Here is a 16,492-nt window from a genome sequence, read left to right on the forward strand (position 1 = left end):
GTTTGGAAAGCAAAGGAGCCATCCTGGCAGGAGATGGGGGTCTTGCGGGACAGTGTGGGCATGGACATGGGGATGCTGCCCTGTACCTGCCCACCCTGAGAGCATCCTCCTGCAATGCCAGCACTGGACATCCATCCCTGCTTTCCACACAAGTACCAAAGACTTCTCCCGAGTTGTTGCTGTACAGGAGCTCCATCTAGTGCTGACGCTATTTCTTATTCTGCTCCCTCAGGCGGCTGGATAAATACACTGGTATGGAGGCAGCCAGTGTAGGAGGCTGAATTTGCAAGTGCTAGCCTGCTTTCCCAGAATGCAAAAGGATCCTGCATAACGTATGGAAAGTGAGATTGAAATTAATATTTTTTTTTGTACTGTGCTGGTATCATTGAGATGCAAAAGGGAATTATTTGCTATATGTATGCCACTAGGAGTAGTTAGTTGTTGGTTGGTTGGTTGATGGACAGGCATATTAATAACATAGCGGAAAAGCATAGTGCTGCTCAGTGATGCATATGAAGTCACAAGATACGGCTAAGAATTATGATCACCCTTAAAGCACAACACATACACATTTAAAAATTCACCAAGAGGGAAAAGAAGGAAAAAACTCAATAATTCTTTACCATTAAAAGTAATACATACTGTCCATACTGAAGATATTACCAAACACAGAATGAAAGGTATGTCAACACAAAAGGAAAGGTGTGTCATACAAAGGACAAAATGGAGAAATGACTGTTGAGAAAAGAGCAGAAAAAATTTACTGAACAGGACTGGTTATGTTTGCTGTCAGGTATGTCCCAGTAGGCTTGGATGCAACAGTAATTTCGAAGTGATTTCTTTCAAGTGCTGAGTTAAACTGTGACTCCCATTAGAGTTAAGCGGGAAGAGAATTCTTTAGAGGAAGCAATGATTATCTGCTCTGATGGACTCACAACTAGAAGTCATCTAAGCAAAATAAAACAAATAATTAGAAGCATTAGATAAATAGTGATCGGTGTATTTACTTCTATTCACAGTGAATTGTTGATCTTTGAAGTATCCTGTATTTTGAAAGCCTAGACTGCCAGCATTTAAAAACTGCTTGTGACTGCTAATGTATAACAAATGATTGTGGGAAATATTTTCTAAATTTCAGATCAGTAGAAGTGCTTTTAATGCCTTAAAAATCAAAAGGAAATGGTGATCTGATCACTAACACATGGGAGCGTTCGACTAGAATAAAAGTCACAAAATGCAAGAATATTTGATTTCTTTGACTGTTTATTTGGTTTTATTATATAGATATTTAATAGTCATATCCAAATACAGCCAATAGTGTTTTGGAAGCACATTCCATTCTCAGCTGCTTCTGCCAGTTATTGAGGCATCCATGTATTCCTCTGCATTTTGTATCGTTTGTTAGCACTGAACTTATCCGGAGTTGTTATATTCACATTGTGATTTTGCTGTGTCATGAAACTATTTATTGTGATTTGTTTATTTGCTGAAGTGTAGATACTGAGCTGTAAAGTTCAAGCAAGTTAGGCTAGTACTGATTGATTGGTTGTCCACCAAGGCCAGTGTTTGCTCTGAGTCTACTAATCTTAACTCTGTAAAGTCTGCTAGGTTCAGCAGGCTTTCTTTTTTACTATGGAAGTGTTTGGGATCTTCTGCCAAAATCTGTTGGCAGCTGGATTTTGGCCTATAAAATATGTATCTCTTTTTTGTTTGTGAGGGAAAAGGGAAAAGTGGATAATATCCTGGGGACTAGCGAGGAAGGAACAGCAGCCTCCTATGTCTGACACTCTGCAGACCTGTTTACATCCCTTCTGAATATTCATTTCTGCTTGTCGTCTCAAAAAAAATGAAAAAAAAAAACCCACAACCCCAAAACCCTGATAAAAAATATTTTGTGAAATTCCATGTTCACAATCTCATACTTCTTTCTTTCTCAGATTTGCTCATTTGGTGCTATTTTCCCACTAGCCCCAGCGGCTGTGGAAGCTGTTAACTTAACTCACTTAACTTCTGTTAGTTTAGCTGAGTTTGTTTCATTCTGGGTTGCCTCTCTCAGATTGTGCAGTCTGATCAGCATTCTCATTGCCACTTGTGGCAATTCCAATGTCACGCAAGAATCATAGAATGGTTAGGGTTGGAAGGGACCTTCAAAGGTCATCTAGTCCAACCCCCCTGCAAGGAGCAGGGACATCTCCAACTAGATCAGGTTGCTCAGAGCCTCATCCAGCCTGGCCTTGAACGTTTCCAGAGATGGGGCCTCCACCACCTTTCTGGGCAACCTGTTCCAGTGTTCTATAACTCGCATCGTAAAAAATTTTTTCCTAATTTCTAATCTAAATCTACCCCCCTCTATTTTAAAACCATTACCTCTCGTCCTAAGAAGAGGAGATATAACCTGCAGAACCTCACTGGAGACTCTATATGAGAGAGGGTTGACGGTAGGAGAGAAGTGTGCGTTATAAGACTTGGAGCGCAAAAGCAAAGTGGATTATTTTTTTTTTAACAATTAATAAGTTCTGTTCTTTCTTCCCCCATGATGCTGTGCCTAAGTAGTTTCTTTTTTTTTTTTTTTAAACCACATATTCTGTGAGGAGGTTAGTGATCAAGTGAAGAAATCATAGAAATGCTCCCCCTGTTCTGCCCAGTGAGACAGCTTTTGAAAGTTTCTTCTTTTATCATTATAGTATTCTTACCTCCTCACCTTCGAGAAAGTCTCTGATGGTAGTAACTGCTGTGGTGGAAATTACTGTATTTTTGTGGAAGAAATGCTTTGACTTTAAGGTAAGCAGAGCCTAGTAGTTTTCCTTAATAGTATTAATGTTAGCTAGTACATAAAAAGTGGAATCAAAGCTGATGATATAACAGATTGCTCCCTGTGCACTCTCATAAAGTTTCTGATGCTGTGGCAGGTGTTAAGTAAGGTATTTTGGCCCAGACAAAATTTCACCTGAAGATTAAGCTACCATTAGACAGAGAGCTTGTTGCTTTTTATCTCTTGCTGCTTCCAAAGCTCTCTTGTGAATACTAGACTTGTAAACTGTATTTCATGCACAGTCCCTGAGGGATGATACTAGGATATGTTTTCAGAAGGGCTTCTAAGGAGATACAGAAGTGCAAATATGTTGGCAAGGTCATGTCTTTTATGTTGCTTAAATTGTTTATGTTTTGTTTCCATGTATGGAGTATTTTATTTCTGTAGAGAACTAATAGAAATACTCTCATTTAAATTCAGGAAAATTATTTCCCTTGGAAACAACACTGGGTCACTGATCAAACTAGTTTTTTATAACTCAGTAACATATTTATGTAACACCATTAGGTAGCACAACTTGGAATTAAACTTGAAACCTTAAAATTGGGGTAGTAAGAACCTTCATGTTAAGAGGGCTGTTTATTACTGCTGTTGTTCTGTGTCTACCACTAAGTCCTTGGGCAAGCACGATGAAAGACATCAGCCAGAAGAAACACCTGAAGACTTCCTCAGCAAAGGATTCCCCAATATTCCCAACTTGGGGTGCATTTAGTCACAAAAAAAAAACTTCTCCTCTTACATCTTATCTCCGTCTCATAGTGCTACACAGCATTTTAGCATATTCTCTAGCAAATGGAGCAGAAGATTTAGCACCTGAAACCTGAGAGACTAAAGGGACAGAAACATAGCTGTATTATGACATACAACATTGCTGAGAAACCTACATGCTGCTGGTATTAGGTATTTACTGACACAGCATTTCTAAGTGGAGACAAGGGTACACTTCTTCCATCCCGGTAAATGTCCTTAACGCACTGTGCTCTTTCTTGCTTGCTGTCTCTCTGAGTTCGTTATTCACCACTGCATAGTGGCCTGGCTTCAAAAGGAGTGGTGCAAGGGATGCCTTTTGGTGAGTCCCAGCCCACTGGCTGCCGGTTCATGCTCCTCTTCCACTTCCAGGTGCATATTGTTCTTACTAGGATATTAAGTTCAAGCTGCCTCACAGGAACAAGTATTACATACCCACACACATATATGTAAAGAGTCTTATAAATGTATGAAGTATCACTGCTTTCTCTTCCTTCAGCAACATATTTAAGTGGTGGTGGCTGGAGTTGCTGGAGTTGGTTAACCTCTGCTGCTGGCAGGTCCCTCTGGGGTTAGCATAGGGTCTGTAGAGGGCATGTGGGAACTCCAACATTTACTGCCTCTTTGATTTCCTCCCTGCATTTTGTATGTGGCGGGTAGATGGTCTGATGCGTGCTTGGGGTTGCTCAGCTGGGTCCATCACGCTGTGGGTTGCAGCAGCAGCATGGCCAGGTGGACTCTGGTTCCCTGCCTTGCGCCAGCCTCACAGCCAGGTCTTGCCTTGGCCTGGTGTCGGCAGGTGGGTTTGGTCTGTGTTGTAGTTTAGCCTTGGTCGGGACCAAGCTATGCAGTCTCTCACTCACTCCTCCCACCCTCCGAGGGAATGGGGGAGAATGGGAAGAAATGGGTTCTCTTCACATCTCCTCTCTTCACTTCTCTGAGTTGGGCCCAGTTGGCCACATGGCGGGAGGCCAGAGGGTGAGGGCCACCAGGCTCACAAGGCTCACGCCTCCCCCGCTCTCTGCCCCCGCTTCTGCTTCTTCACGTCTTCTTTTTTTTTTTCTTTTCTTTTTCTCCTTCTTAAATACGTTATTGCAGAGGTGTTATCACTGAACATTCCGATACCAATTGGCTCAGCCCTGGCCAGCAGCAGGTCCGCCCTAGGCCCAGCTGAGTCCACTGAACAAAGGGGGAGTGACTTCTAGCAGCTTCTTGCAGAAGCTGTCACCGTAGCCACCCCGGCTAGTAAACAAAACTAACACAGCCTGGCTGCAGTGGTGTCAGAAAGTGTAGGGATTTGCCATGGAGTCACTGAGGTTGGTATAACCGATGTGTGAAGGGAAATGGGTGTAAAGGTCAGAAGAAACCGCAGAAGAAGAGTTAGAAGAATGGCCTGTGCAGGTAATGAAGAACACTGTTCTCAGCTCATAAGAGCGGAGTACAAGAATTCCTTGGCAGAGAGCCCTGTACCTCACCAAGAGGAGCATGGCATCAAGGGTAGAGCATGTCACACCTGCCATTTATTTCCCTGGTAGCTCACCATGAAAGAAAGAGACAGTACCCATGCGGGTGAGTATGTTCCAGGCAGACGTACTTTCCACACGAGGAAGTGCAAACAAAGAGCAGCAGCCTTGCCTGAGACATGGCAAGGTTGATGTGGGCAGGATTCATAAGCAGTCGATCACTTCATAATGACAGTGGACTCCTAAAGTGTATGAAAGCCCTATCCAAAACCCAATTTGTTGCCAGGGAGGTACCCATAAGGAGGTTTGACAAAGTGATAGCCGGAGTCCCTTGTTCTCTTTGTGGCACAAAAGAGATCCCAGACAGATCTCTTGAACATAGACCTTTGTGCTTGTGGGTGTGAGAGTGTGGGTGGATGAAAGCTGTGAGGGGATGGAAGTGGGTAAAATCAGCCTGCATGGAGATTGGGTGCGATAAAATCATCTTGGCCTTTTTTGAGAGCTTAGATTTAGTTTTGATCCCTTAATGTCTTGTAAAAGAAGGTGCTATTGCATGCCTCCTAGCTCTTTTTGTGCGCATGGTTTTTGATAAGCAGAATACAGTGCAGGATATACATTACATCATGCAACCATGGTGCTCCAGGATTCTAATCCTGATGGAGGATAATGACCTTCAGGAGCTTCAGGAGGGCAAATATGCATAAGTTAATACTCAAAACATTTACCCAATGTAGGCTGAATCTCTAGAATTCTCAGGTTTTTTTTTCCATTTACTACATCACAGTGAGCAGTATAAAACAGCAAAAACAAATGTAAGAATGTAACACATCTCTGTGGGACTTGCAGGAACAAAACCAGTGATTTGTTGTGTCCTTCACCTGGAGCCACACTGTGTGCTGTGGTGCCAGGAAGAAATGTACAGATCTTTAAAAGTAAATAATAGATAATATATTAGATGGTGGTCCTATAAATGGATGCCTGTCATGGTTTATGACTTGAAATTGAATTTCTTGCACTCTACTAACAGCAACTAATTGCTGTGTAGAAAAGGCTCATGCCTCAGACCCAGCTTATCTCAAAGAAGTCACTTATTTCCATGGTTAATTTTTAATAATTGTTTTTCCTATAATCTGCAGTGGATTTTTATGTCATCTTTCAGTACTGTTGAGTGAGAACCTCAGCTTTGTTCCTGTATATGCATGAAACAAAGGGGGAACAAATCACATTTCTCACTGTGGTTGAGTCCTGTGGAGTTATTTGGCTAGGTACCAGCTTGAGGCCCTAAATATTTGTTGAAGAGAAATTCTATTTAGATTTATTATTCCTGAACTTAATTTTGTTGCAATTTTAGAAAACATTCCTCATTTGAAATATATGCCGTCTACCCAGTCGTAAATGTTACTGCAAAATAAGAAAGAAATGTTGGCATAAAGCATTATGATTAGCTTTAAAATTATAATTATTTTCTTCTTTTTATAACTTGCATTATTTTTTAAATTTATTTTCTGGTTATTAAGACTATGGAGATTACATTCAAATCTTTTCTTCAGCCATAATTCTAAAGTATTTAATTGCTTTTTGTTTTAAAGCCGAGAATCTCACTAATTCCTACGACTGCAATAGATAGGGCGTGAAATAGAATGGCAGATAACTGCAGGATTTCTGGCAAAGGCCACAGCGCTTAAATGTGTATGACATTAAGAAAACTCTGATATACAAAGATCAGGAGGCATAATGAAAAGTAAGAAGCTGTATTCTATTTTATCCAAACTAGATTACAAGAAGGGCATGAGGGAGGACCGAGGAAACTACAGACCTGTTAGTCTAACCTCAGTACCTGGAAGAATTATGGAGAATATTGTCCTGGGTGCTATTGAAAGATGTGTTAAGGCAATCATCAGGCTTTTGCTGGCAGCTTATTCACTAACTGTTACACACCTGACCCCTGTTTTTTACTTCCACTCAGTGTCAAAATAAATGCTGAACACAAAACCTGTTTTTTCCCTTTGTTATGAAACCATGTTGTTTCAGTCCAACAAATTAGGCCAGTGTATCTGCTATAATTGAATTAGGCCTGTGTATCTGCTGTAATGCATCAAATGGTAGTGGTATCTTCCCAGGATTCAGCTATTGAACTGATAAATGAGTGAGATAAAAGAAAAAAAAATTAAAAAGCTAGGGATGTTCTTAGCAAATAGACACATTGGAGCTGATAATCTACCACAATATTGGAATAGGGTTATTTCTTGATGTGCATCTTATATTGATTTTGTCCAGTCTTAACTGCCATGTTAAGGTGAAAGACCTTTCATCAACAAGGTTGGATGGAGCTGCAGTTTTGAGGTACAGAGGGTTGGGGCACATCTTGTGACTTTGTGTACACTGTGTAAGGTCACACTAAGTAAACTTAAACAGTAAACAGGAGCTGGCGGGGCTTATCGACAGATCTTTAAACTAGCTACGAAGGGGGAAGGGGACAAAACAAGGCCCTCAAGGGAAGAGCCCAGGGGAACGGTGCTCGATCTGGGGCTGAGGCAGCCGTCTCGGCTGAAGTGCATGTACACCAATGCACGCAGCATGAGTAACAAACAGGAGGAGCTGGAAGTGATTGTGCGGCAGGATAACTATGACCTGGTTGCCATTACTGAAACGTGGTGGGACCACTCCCACGACTGGAGTGCTGTGATGGAAGGCTACAAGCTCTTCAGAAGGGATAGACGAGGAAGGAAGGGTGGTGGTGTGGCCCTTTATATTAAAGACTGTTTTGACGTTGAAGAGCTTGGGGTTGGGAATGATACAGTTGAGTGTCTATGGATAAGGATAAGAGGAAAGGCCTGTAGGAGTGACATCGTGGTGGGGGTCTGTTATAGACCGCCTAATCAGGATGAAGAGAAGGACGAGGCGTTCTATGGGCAGCTTGAGCGAGTCGCGCAATCGCCAGCACTCGTTCTTGTGGGAGACTTCAACTTCCCTGATATATGCTGGGAATATCATACAGCGCACAGGAAACAGTCCAAAAGGTTCCTAGAGGGTGTGGAAGATAGTTTCCTTATGCAGCTGGTACGAGAGCCTACCAGGGGTGGTGCCCTGATTGACCTACTCTTTACTAACAGAGAAGGTCTGGTGGGAGACGTGAAGGTTGGGCACTGTCTTGGGCAGAGCGACCATGAAATTGTAGAGTTCTCGATTCTTGGAGATGTCAGAAGGATCACTAGCAGAACGGCTATCCTGAACTTCAAGAGGGCGGACTTTGACTTGTTCAGGACGCTTGTTGCGAGGGTCCCTTGGGAGTCGCTCCTTAAGGGTAAAGGGGTCCAGGAAGCCTGGACGCTCCTCAAGATGGAGATCTTAAAGGCACAAGAACAGGCTGTTCCTGAATGCTGTAAGGCGAGCCGTAGGGGAAGAAGACCGGTGTGGATGAACCGGGAACTATTGTTGAGGCTCCGGAAGAAAAAGAGAGTCTATGTCCTCTGGAAGAAGGGACAGGCTACTTGGGGAGATTACAAAGAAGTTTCTAAGGTATGCAGGGAGGAAGTTAGGAAGGCAAAAGCTCAGCATGAACTCAGATTGGCCACTGCAGTAAAAGAGAACAAGAAATCCTTTTACAAATATATCAGTGGTAAGAGAAGAAATAAGGAGCATTTACACCCTTTACTTGATGCAGCAGGGAATGTGATCACTGAGGATAAGGAGAAGGCTGAGGTCCTCAACGCCTTCTTTACTTCTGCCTTTAATAGGCAGATCAGTTATCCTCAGGGCACTTTATGCCCTAATCTGGAAGTCTGGGATGCCAGGCCGAGTACACCCCCTGTGGTACAGGTGGAGACAGTTAGAGAGCTCCTTCTCCATCTGGACTGCCACAAGTCCATGGGACCGGATGGGCTCCATCCTAGGGTGCTAAGGGAGTTGGTGGGGGTGATTGCCGAGCCACTCTCGGCCATCTACCAGCGGTCCTGGTTATCTGGGGAGGTCCCGGAGGACTGGAGGCTTGCCGATGTGACTCCCATCTACAAGAAGGGCCGTAAGGAGGATCCGGGGAACTACAGGCCTGTCAGCCTGACCTCAGTACCTGGGAAAGTTATGGAGCAAATCATCTTGGGTGAGATCACTCGGCATATGAGTGGCATCCAGGGGATCAGGCCCAGCCAGCACGGGTTCACGAAAGGCAGGTCATGCTTGACCAACCTCATTTCCTTTTACGACTGGGTGACCAGACTGGTGGATGAAGGAAAGGCTGTTGATGTGGTCTACCTGGACTTCAGCAAGGCCTTTGACACGGTCTCTCACAGTATTCTCCTAGGGAAACTGGCTGCCTGTGGACTGGGTAGGTATACCCTTCTTTGGATAAAGAATTGGCTAGGGGGCCGTGCCCAGCGGGTGGTGGTTAATGGAGTCAAGTCCAGCTGGCACCCTGTTACAAGTGGTGTCCCCCAGGGGTCGGTACTTGGGCCCATCTTGTTCAATATCTTTATTGATGACCTAGACGAGGGGATTGAGTGTACCCTCAGTAAGTTTGCAGATGACACCAAGTTGGGTGGCGGTGTTGATCTGCCTGAGGGTAGGGAGGCCCTTCAGAGGGATCTGGATAGCCTGGATCACTGGGCTGAGCTGAATGGCATGAGGTTCAACAAGGCCAAGTGTCGGGTCCTGCACTTTGGCCACAATAACCCCATGCAGCGCTATAGGCTCGGAGCTGAGTGGCTGGAGGACTGTGAAGAGGAAAGGGACCTGGGGGTGTTGGTTGATGGTCAGCTGAACATGAGCCGACAGCGTGCCCAGGTGGCCAAGAGGGCCAACGGCATCCTGGCCTGCGTTAGAAATAGTGTGGCCAGCAGGAGCAGGGAGGTAATCATCCCCCTGTATTCGGCACTGGTGAGGCCGCACCTCGAGTATTGTGTTCAGTTTTGGGCCCCTCACTACAAGAAAGACATTGAAGCCCTGGAACGTGTCCAGAGAAGGGCAACAAAGCTGGTGAGGGGTCTGGAGCACAAGTCTTATGAGGAGCGGCTGAGAGAGTTGGGATTGTTTAGTCTGGAGAAGAGGAGGCTCAGGGGAGACCTCATTGCACTCTATAGCTTCCTGAAGGCAGGTTGTGATGAACAGGGGTTTGGCCTCTTCTCCCAGGCAACAAGCAGGACCCGAGGAAATGGCCACAAGTTGTACCAGAGGAGGTTTAGATTGGACTTGAGGAAAAACTTTTTCTCTCAAAGAGTGGTAAGGCACTGGAACGGCCTGCCCAGGGAGGTGGTGGAGTCTCCGTCCCTGGCAGTGTTCAAGAGGCGGCTTGATGAGAAGCTACAGGATATGGTTTAGTAGCTGTGGCAGCAATGGTAGTGGGAAGACGGTTGGACTAGATGATCTTATAGGTCCCATCCAACCATGTGATTCTATGATTCTATGATTCTATGATTCTGACGGACGGGATGCCATCCAGGGGGATCTGGACAATCAACAAGGCCAAGTGCAAGGTCAAGATCAGGGCAACCCCTGATACCAGTACAGACTGGAGGATGAAGGGATTGAGAACAGCCCTGCCAAGAAGGACCTGGGGCTACTGGTGGATGAAGAGCTGGATGAGAGCTAGCAATGTGCGTTCACAGCCCAGAAAGCCTACTGCCCTGGGCTACATAAAAAAAAAACCTGTGGCCAGCAGGCTGAGGGAGGTGATTCTCCCCCTCTACTCTGCTCTCATGAGGTCCCACCTGGAGTACTGCATCCAGCTCTGCAGCCCCCAGCATAAAGAAGGACGGGGACCTGTTGGAGAGAGTCCAGAGGAGGGCCACAAAGATGATAAGAGGGCTGGAGCACCTCTCCTATGAGGACAAGCTGAGAGAGTTGGGGTTGTTCAGCCTGGAGAAGAGAAGGCTCCAGGCACACCGTATTATGGCCTTTCAATATTTAAAGGGGGCTTATAAGAAAGATGGAGGCAGAGTTTTTAGCAGGGCCTGTTGCAAAAGGTGAAGGGTTAATAGTGTCAAACTAAAAGAGAGTAGATTCAGACTGGATATAAGGAATAATTTTTTTTTTACAATGAGGGTGGTAGAACACTGGAGCAGGTTGCCCAGAGAGGTGGTGGATGCCTCATCCCTGGAAGCATTCCAGGCCAGGTTGGACGGGGCTCTGAGCAACCTGATTGAGTTGAAGGTGTCCCTGCTCCTTGCAGGGGGGTTGGACTAGGTGACCTTTAAAGGGCCCTTCTAACCCAAACCATTCTGTGAGTCTGATTCTGGTGTTTTGAAAGCATTAAACGTGAATGCTGAGTGGTGTTAATTTCAGTGCTATTAAAAAGTTCATGTATAGCATAGACCTTAAAGTCTTACTGTGACAAAAACAAAATGATAAATATTGATTTTTATTCTGAACTTTTGTGGTTTGGGATTCCATATATCACACTTCTTGTCCTCCAGAGAAAAATGTAGTTTGTGTCATGTCAGTGGAACTCGGTAATAAAAGGTGAGTAAAGATGAAATGGCTCCTGCCAATATGTGTAATTAAAAGTCTCCAGTCTTCTTCTGATAAAGAAGATAAATGATTTGCTATAACTTGCAGGAAGCTTTTGTGGTTTTGTTTGCTTGCTAATATTTTCTTTATTCTTTGCTGACATCGCCATGATCCTAATGTAATAGCTGAGCATTAATTCTATGCCAGTTAAAGACAAGACTTTTCTTTGGCTCAAAGCAAGCAATCCTGCATTCGTGACCAGTTATCTTCAGAGCCAGGCCATGAAGCCATCCATCATAAATACCAGTGTGAGAAAGGATGAGCATCTTTCTTGTATTAGGCAATAGGCAAAAATGAAGGAAGTGTAAATGCATGCTGTAAATCGTGACAATACACACTGTAAGCTTCCGGGCAGGAGCACAGCCACAGGGACAAGCGGGCAGAGCTGGCAAACAGACCTGACCTGAGAGCCCAGTGGCTAAAGCAGCAAAGGGCCCTGAGCTAGGGAAGTTTGAACACCCAATTTGGGTTTTCTAGGCAACACTGCACCTGCAGGACTGTAGGATATGTTCAACAAAAGTACATCTCACCTGCTGCCTCTTCAAAATAGGGGCATTGTACCCTCAGTTGCCATCTGAGGTAGAGCAAGAATAATATAACCTTGCTGTAAAGTACTCAGCTGGGAGGGGAGAGATTTCTTTTTCTCAGGACTGTTTTCTGTTAATCCATGATGGTCTGATATAAAATGCAGAAGCAGATCTATATCACCTTACTGAGGCCTAAGTTTCAAATATAAAATTTAGATTTTTGCCTTAGGTACCTACATGAGCTAAATGTTTTTGATAGCAAGAAGGTCTTTAGTCAAGCACGTAAAAGCATGGAAAGAGGCAATGTTGAGAATGTTAAGGTAAATAAATTTGGGCTGGAAGCGAGAAGAGAGAAGTAGATTCTTTGTTCAGAGTCTATATTCAGAACGTGCTATTTTTTCCAATATCATATATTGAGATATGTGTTTAATGAAGGAATTATGGCTAGGGGCTTTAAAGAGCTATGTTATGTACCAAATCAGATTAGATGAGGGATGATCAGAAAGTCTCCACTGCCTCTAATATAATCTAGCCTTAAAATAGGTTTAAGTTAGACTCTTAAACTGTATAATTCAGTTGAATTTAGTGGAGCTGTGTTTTACAACTGTAAGTGTATCACACTTTTTAGGTGTGACTTCCCAGTAATATACAGAAAGAAATTTAGTAGGCTCTTGTAACAAGAATGATGTTTTCTTCATCAAAAGTTGCCTTCTCCTCACACCTTTTTGCCTTCTCTTCCCCTGAGAAATAAGGCATCCTGTTGCAGCAAGTAGTGCTTGCACTCCCACTGGGTCCTTTGCCATACCCAGCTCTGCACAAAGGATGACAGGAACAGCTGCGCCTGCATCCAGCTAACTAGGAGATGAGTGACTGAGTTGTACGGGGAAGAGAAGCAAAATGCTGTGCCTTGGGCGGATATCCTACTGTGCCCTGTGTGGGTATGTGTGTGGGGTGTTTTACCCAGGTACAGGATAGACTAGTGCTATCCCCAGGGGAGTCTCTGACTCACCTCTATTCCTGGGAAGGAGCTATAGGAGAAGCTGACAGTTAAATGGAGAAGAACGGATTGCGACTGTGGATCCCCCTGAAGATCACCTTTTCTTGTAATAGATTTGCTGGAAGGTACCACTCAAAACCAGATAATTTTGGCAGGTTATATATCAATGGTACTGTATAATTGGCTATTACTAATGGCAAAGATCAAGAAAAAAAATTCCTGAAAAGAGCTAGACTGACATAGATCTACTCAGGTTTTGCGTCTTACAGGATCAAAAGAAGGGACCTGGAAACCATGGGAAAAAGATGGTATTTAACTTCTTCCAACAAGTTCCTTCTGTCATAAGTCTTGGGAAGTGGTATCCAGTGTTGTCACCAAGAATTGTAAGGAAGCTGCAAGGAGAATAAAACTATAGGAAATAGCAAAAAACCCTCCATTGAGTCATAGTTAAGAACCTGCCATGCAAATCCATCAAGATTTCTAGAGGGGGTTGGGACCTCAAACCTTGAAAAACAGTGGAATATCTTACAACCCCGGTTTTTGAATCTTCCACTGGAAGATGTAACTGGTCTCTGACATCTAGGGCTCAAATGTTAACAACTTTTTAACTTGATTAGGTGATGTCTATGTAAATAAAGTTACAACCTGCCATATCACAGTAATGCCAAGGGTTATCTGTTGTTTCTATGTATGAGCAGTCAGAACTGAAAGTCTATCTAGCTGATGGTACAGAAGTGCAAAAGCTTCTTTCATTTTGGGGCCCCCAATCTTGAATATAAAGCTTTTTGCATGTATAAAAGTCAATGCAATATTCGAAAATGCTCATGGATGTTAAAAATTGAATATTCCTTAATGAGGGAATTTTTCAACATTGTATTAGTTTGTGTAGAAAATGGATTTCCCCTGGCTAATACCAAAACAGCTAAATGTGAAAACCTGCCTAGAAGAGGAATAGCTCTCAAGTATGAAATTCTTCCAATATAAGATAAATATGAGTTAAACAAAATTTGACATAGTGGACAGAGCAACCAGGTGCAGTGAGGACTTAAGCTTAGAGAATAGTGGAAATAGTTTTCACTGGTGCTTCCAACAGTGTAATAACCAGAAAATCATCTTGTTTCTTGGATTTTAAAATGGATACCACACAACATAATGAAAGTATGCATTTAAATTGCTTGGTTCATTTCAGGCATTGTGTCTCTGATCTCCCTGGCTGTCCTGTCCTATGAACGCTACAGCACTCTCACCCTGTGCAACAAGCGCAACGCTGACTACCGGAAGGCATTGCTGGCAGTCGGCGGTTCATGGATTTACTCTCTACTCTGGACTGTGCCACCTCTGATCGGTTGGAGCAGTTACGGGGTAGAAGGTGCTGGTACAAGCTGTTCGGTACGCTGGTCCTCTGAGACAGCCAAGTCCACATCCTATATCATCTGTCTCTTCATATTCTGCTTGGTCATTCCTGTGATGGTCATGATGTACTGCTACGGCCGCCTCCTTTATGCAGTTAAACAGGTAAGCTGTTATGTGCTATTGATAGTGCAGACTGCTCTGAGACTGATGTTGCATTTCTCTCCTGTTGAGTTTGGAAGCACCGATGATAGAGAGCAAAACAACAAAGCAGAATGAAATTAAAAAGACCACAGAAGCCTCAAGGAAGGGGCAGGAGATGTTCACCAAGCGTTTTCATACTCCTGAACCTCCAGTCAGAGCAATCAGGTAACATCCATATAGATACTGACTTTATGGTTTGGAAATACTGTGTTCTAGGAAAAACAGCATATCTGGATGAAGGCTGTGTTTGTAATGAAGCCAACACTTGTCTGTCTGTAAATAAGACATCTGTGCAAACATTTCTTCTCGGTTTTGGATTGTGACATTTTAATAATTTCTACTTCTTAATCTGTGGACACCTAACTCTACAGTAATGCAATTCTACTGCAATTTGCAGAATTATCCCAGGGGTCAGTTTCTCCTTGTAATTCTAGGCCACATTTAAAAGTTTCCTTAAATACTACTACCACCACTACTAGTATGACTGCTACTATGCCGACACTCCTCTGACTGGTTTAAGGGGTACTGCAGGTATTCCAAAATGAATGTTGCAAGATACCTTGCCAGAGGGTGTAGTGCTGTGAAGTTTGAATGCTCCTGGGGAACATTTCATCATGAAACAATTTCATGATGAATAATGAGAAAGGAGTTAGTATATAGGTGTTCTCTAAAAAGCAGTTCTCTAAAGTGTTCAGATGAATTAACTAAAGGTGTTAAATGGAAAAAAAAAAGCAGTAAATGCCTTAATAGAGGCTCCCGTACAGAATTAAAGTGGATGTAGTTTACTTTTGGTTAGTCATAAGGAATTAAGGTTATGTCTTTTACATGATTTGTCAAAACCTTCAGAACACTTGAAACCCAAATAGGAAATCTTTTCCTGATTGAGTGCTGAGCAGGCTAGTAAAATCCCTTTGATGAATCATACATGAGTACTCCTCTTAATGCTGTGAAATAGTAATATGGAAAAAATTTATCTTTATTGTAAACCATTAAAGTGAAGTTGCAGACCGTATATGGTCCCTGGGCAGCAGTATCCCTTACCATCACCTTAAAGAAAGAAGCAGGATCTTGGAACATGTGCTACTTCTGCATACTACTAATATGCAAAAGATACAACTTTCGTAAATGTTTGTTTCTTCTTTCCTTCAGCCCTCACTGTCATTCCTGATGACAGACATCATCCACAACATAAAAATGCTTGTATGGATGAAGCTTCTTTAGTATGTGCTTTAGCTTCTAGTTCTAAATGTAGACTTGTGTTATTTTATTCACCTTTTTTAAAAAAAAAAAATTAAGTTATATTAAAAATCATAGTAGATCTCACTGACCTGCCCGATAGGTCTCCAGAAGTTGTGGCAAACATGCCGAGGGAACAAAATATCAGAAAAGATATGTGTGATCTATAACCATTTTGTATTTAGACATGAAGACTGGGTAGATTGAGTGGAAGACTAGGTTGATTGATTATTTGACTGTCCAGTATAAAAAATGGGAGGAGGAATAGCATTTTTCACAATTCTCTTTCCTCCATCCTCCATGTGCTTTTGAGAGTGATCAGGAGGCCTCTGGGATGCTGAGGTTAGACAGCCCCAAGAAATTTTGTAAATGGTGGAAGTGAAAAAGAATTTAATCCAATCTTGCATAATCTGTTGGAGGGCAGGTCTTAGGGAACTAATGTTTGTTAAATCCAAAGGAACTCCAATGAGGATTAGATCATATCTCTTCTCAAAGGTTGTTATTATGCAGGGTCATAACAGCTGCCCGAGCATTTATGAAGTCTTGACACAAAACTTCTAATGCTTTTCTGTTGTTTGTAAAGATTTCCTTGATAAGTTATATTTCAGGAAAAATAATCTCAATCAGAAAATGCATTAGTCCTCAGCTTTTTGTG

The 16,492-nt window shown here is 43.0% G+C and overlaps 1 protein-coding gene across 1 annotated transcript in view; it reads left to right on the top strand.

Moving 5' to 3' along the window:
* The window catches only part of LOC104483759 (pinopsin), a 92,013-nt gene that overhangs the window by 13,453 nt on the left and 62,068 nt on the right, over positions 1–16,492 (top strand). The window contains exon 2 of the mRNA XM_086740973.1: positions 14,237–14,562. Within this exon, the coding sequence (XP_086597099.1) occupies positions 14,237–14,562 (326 nt within the window). The remainder of the gene's footprint in view (positions 1–14,236; positions 14,563–16,492) is intronic.

The sequence above is a fragment of the Chlamydotis macqueenii genome, chromosome 1 (genome assembly GCF_036417535.1).
Source record: "Chlamydotis macqueenii isolate bChlMac1 chromosome 1, bChlMac1.mat, whole genome shotgun sequence".
NCBI lineage: Eukaryota > Metazoa > Chordata > Aves > Otidiformes > Otididae > Chlamydotis > Chlamydotis macqueenii.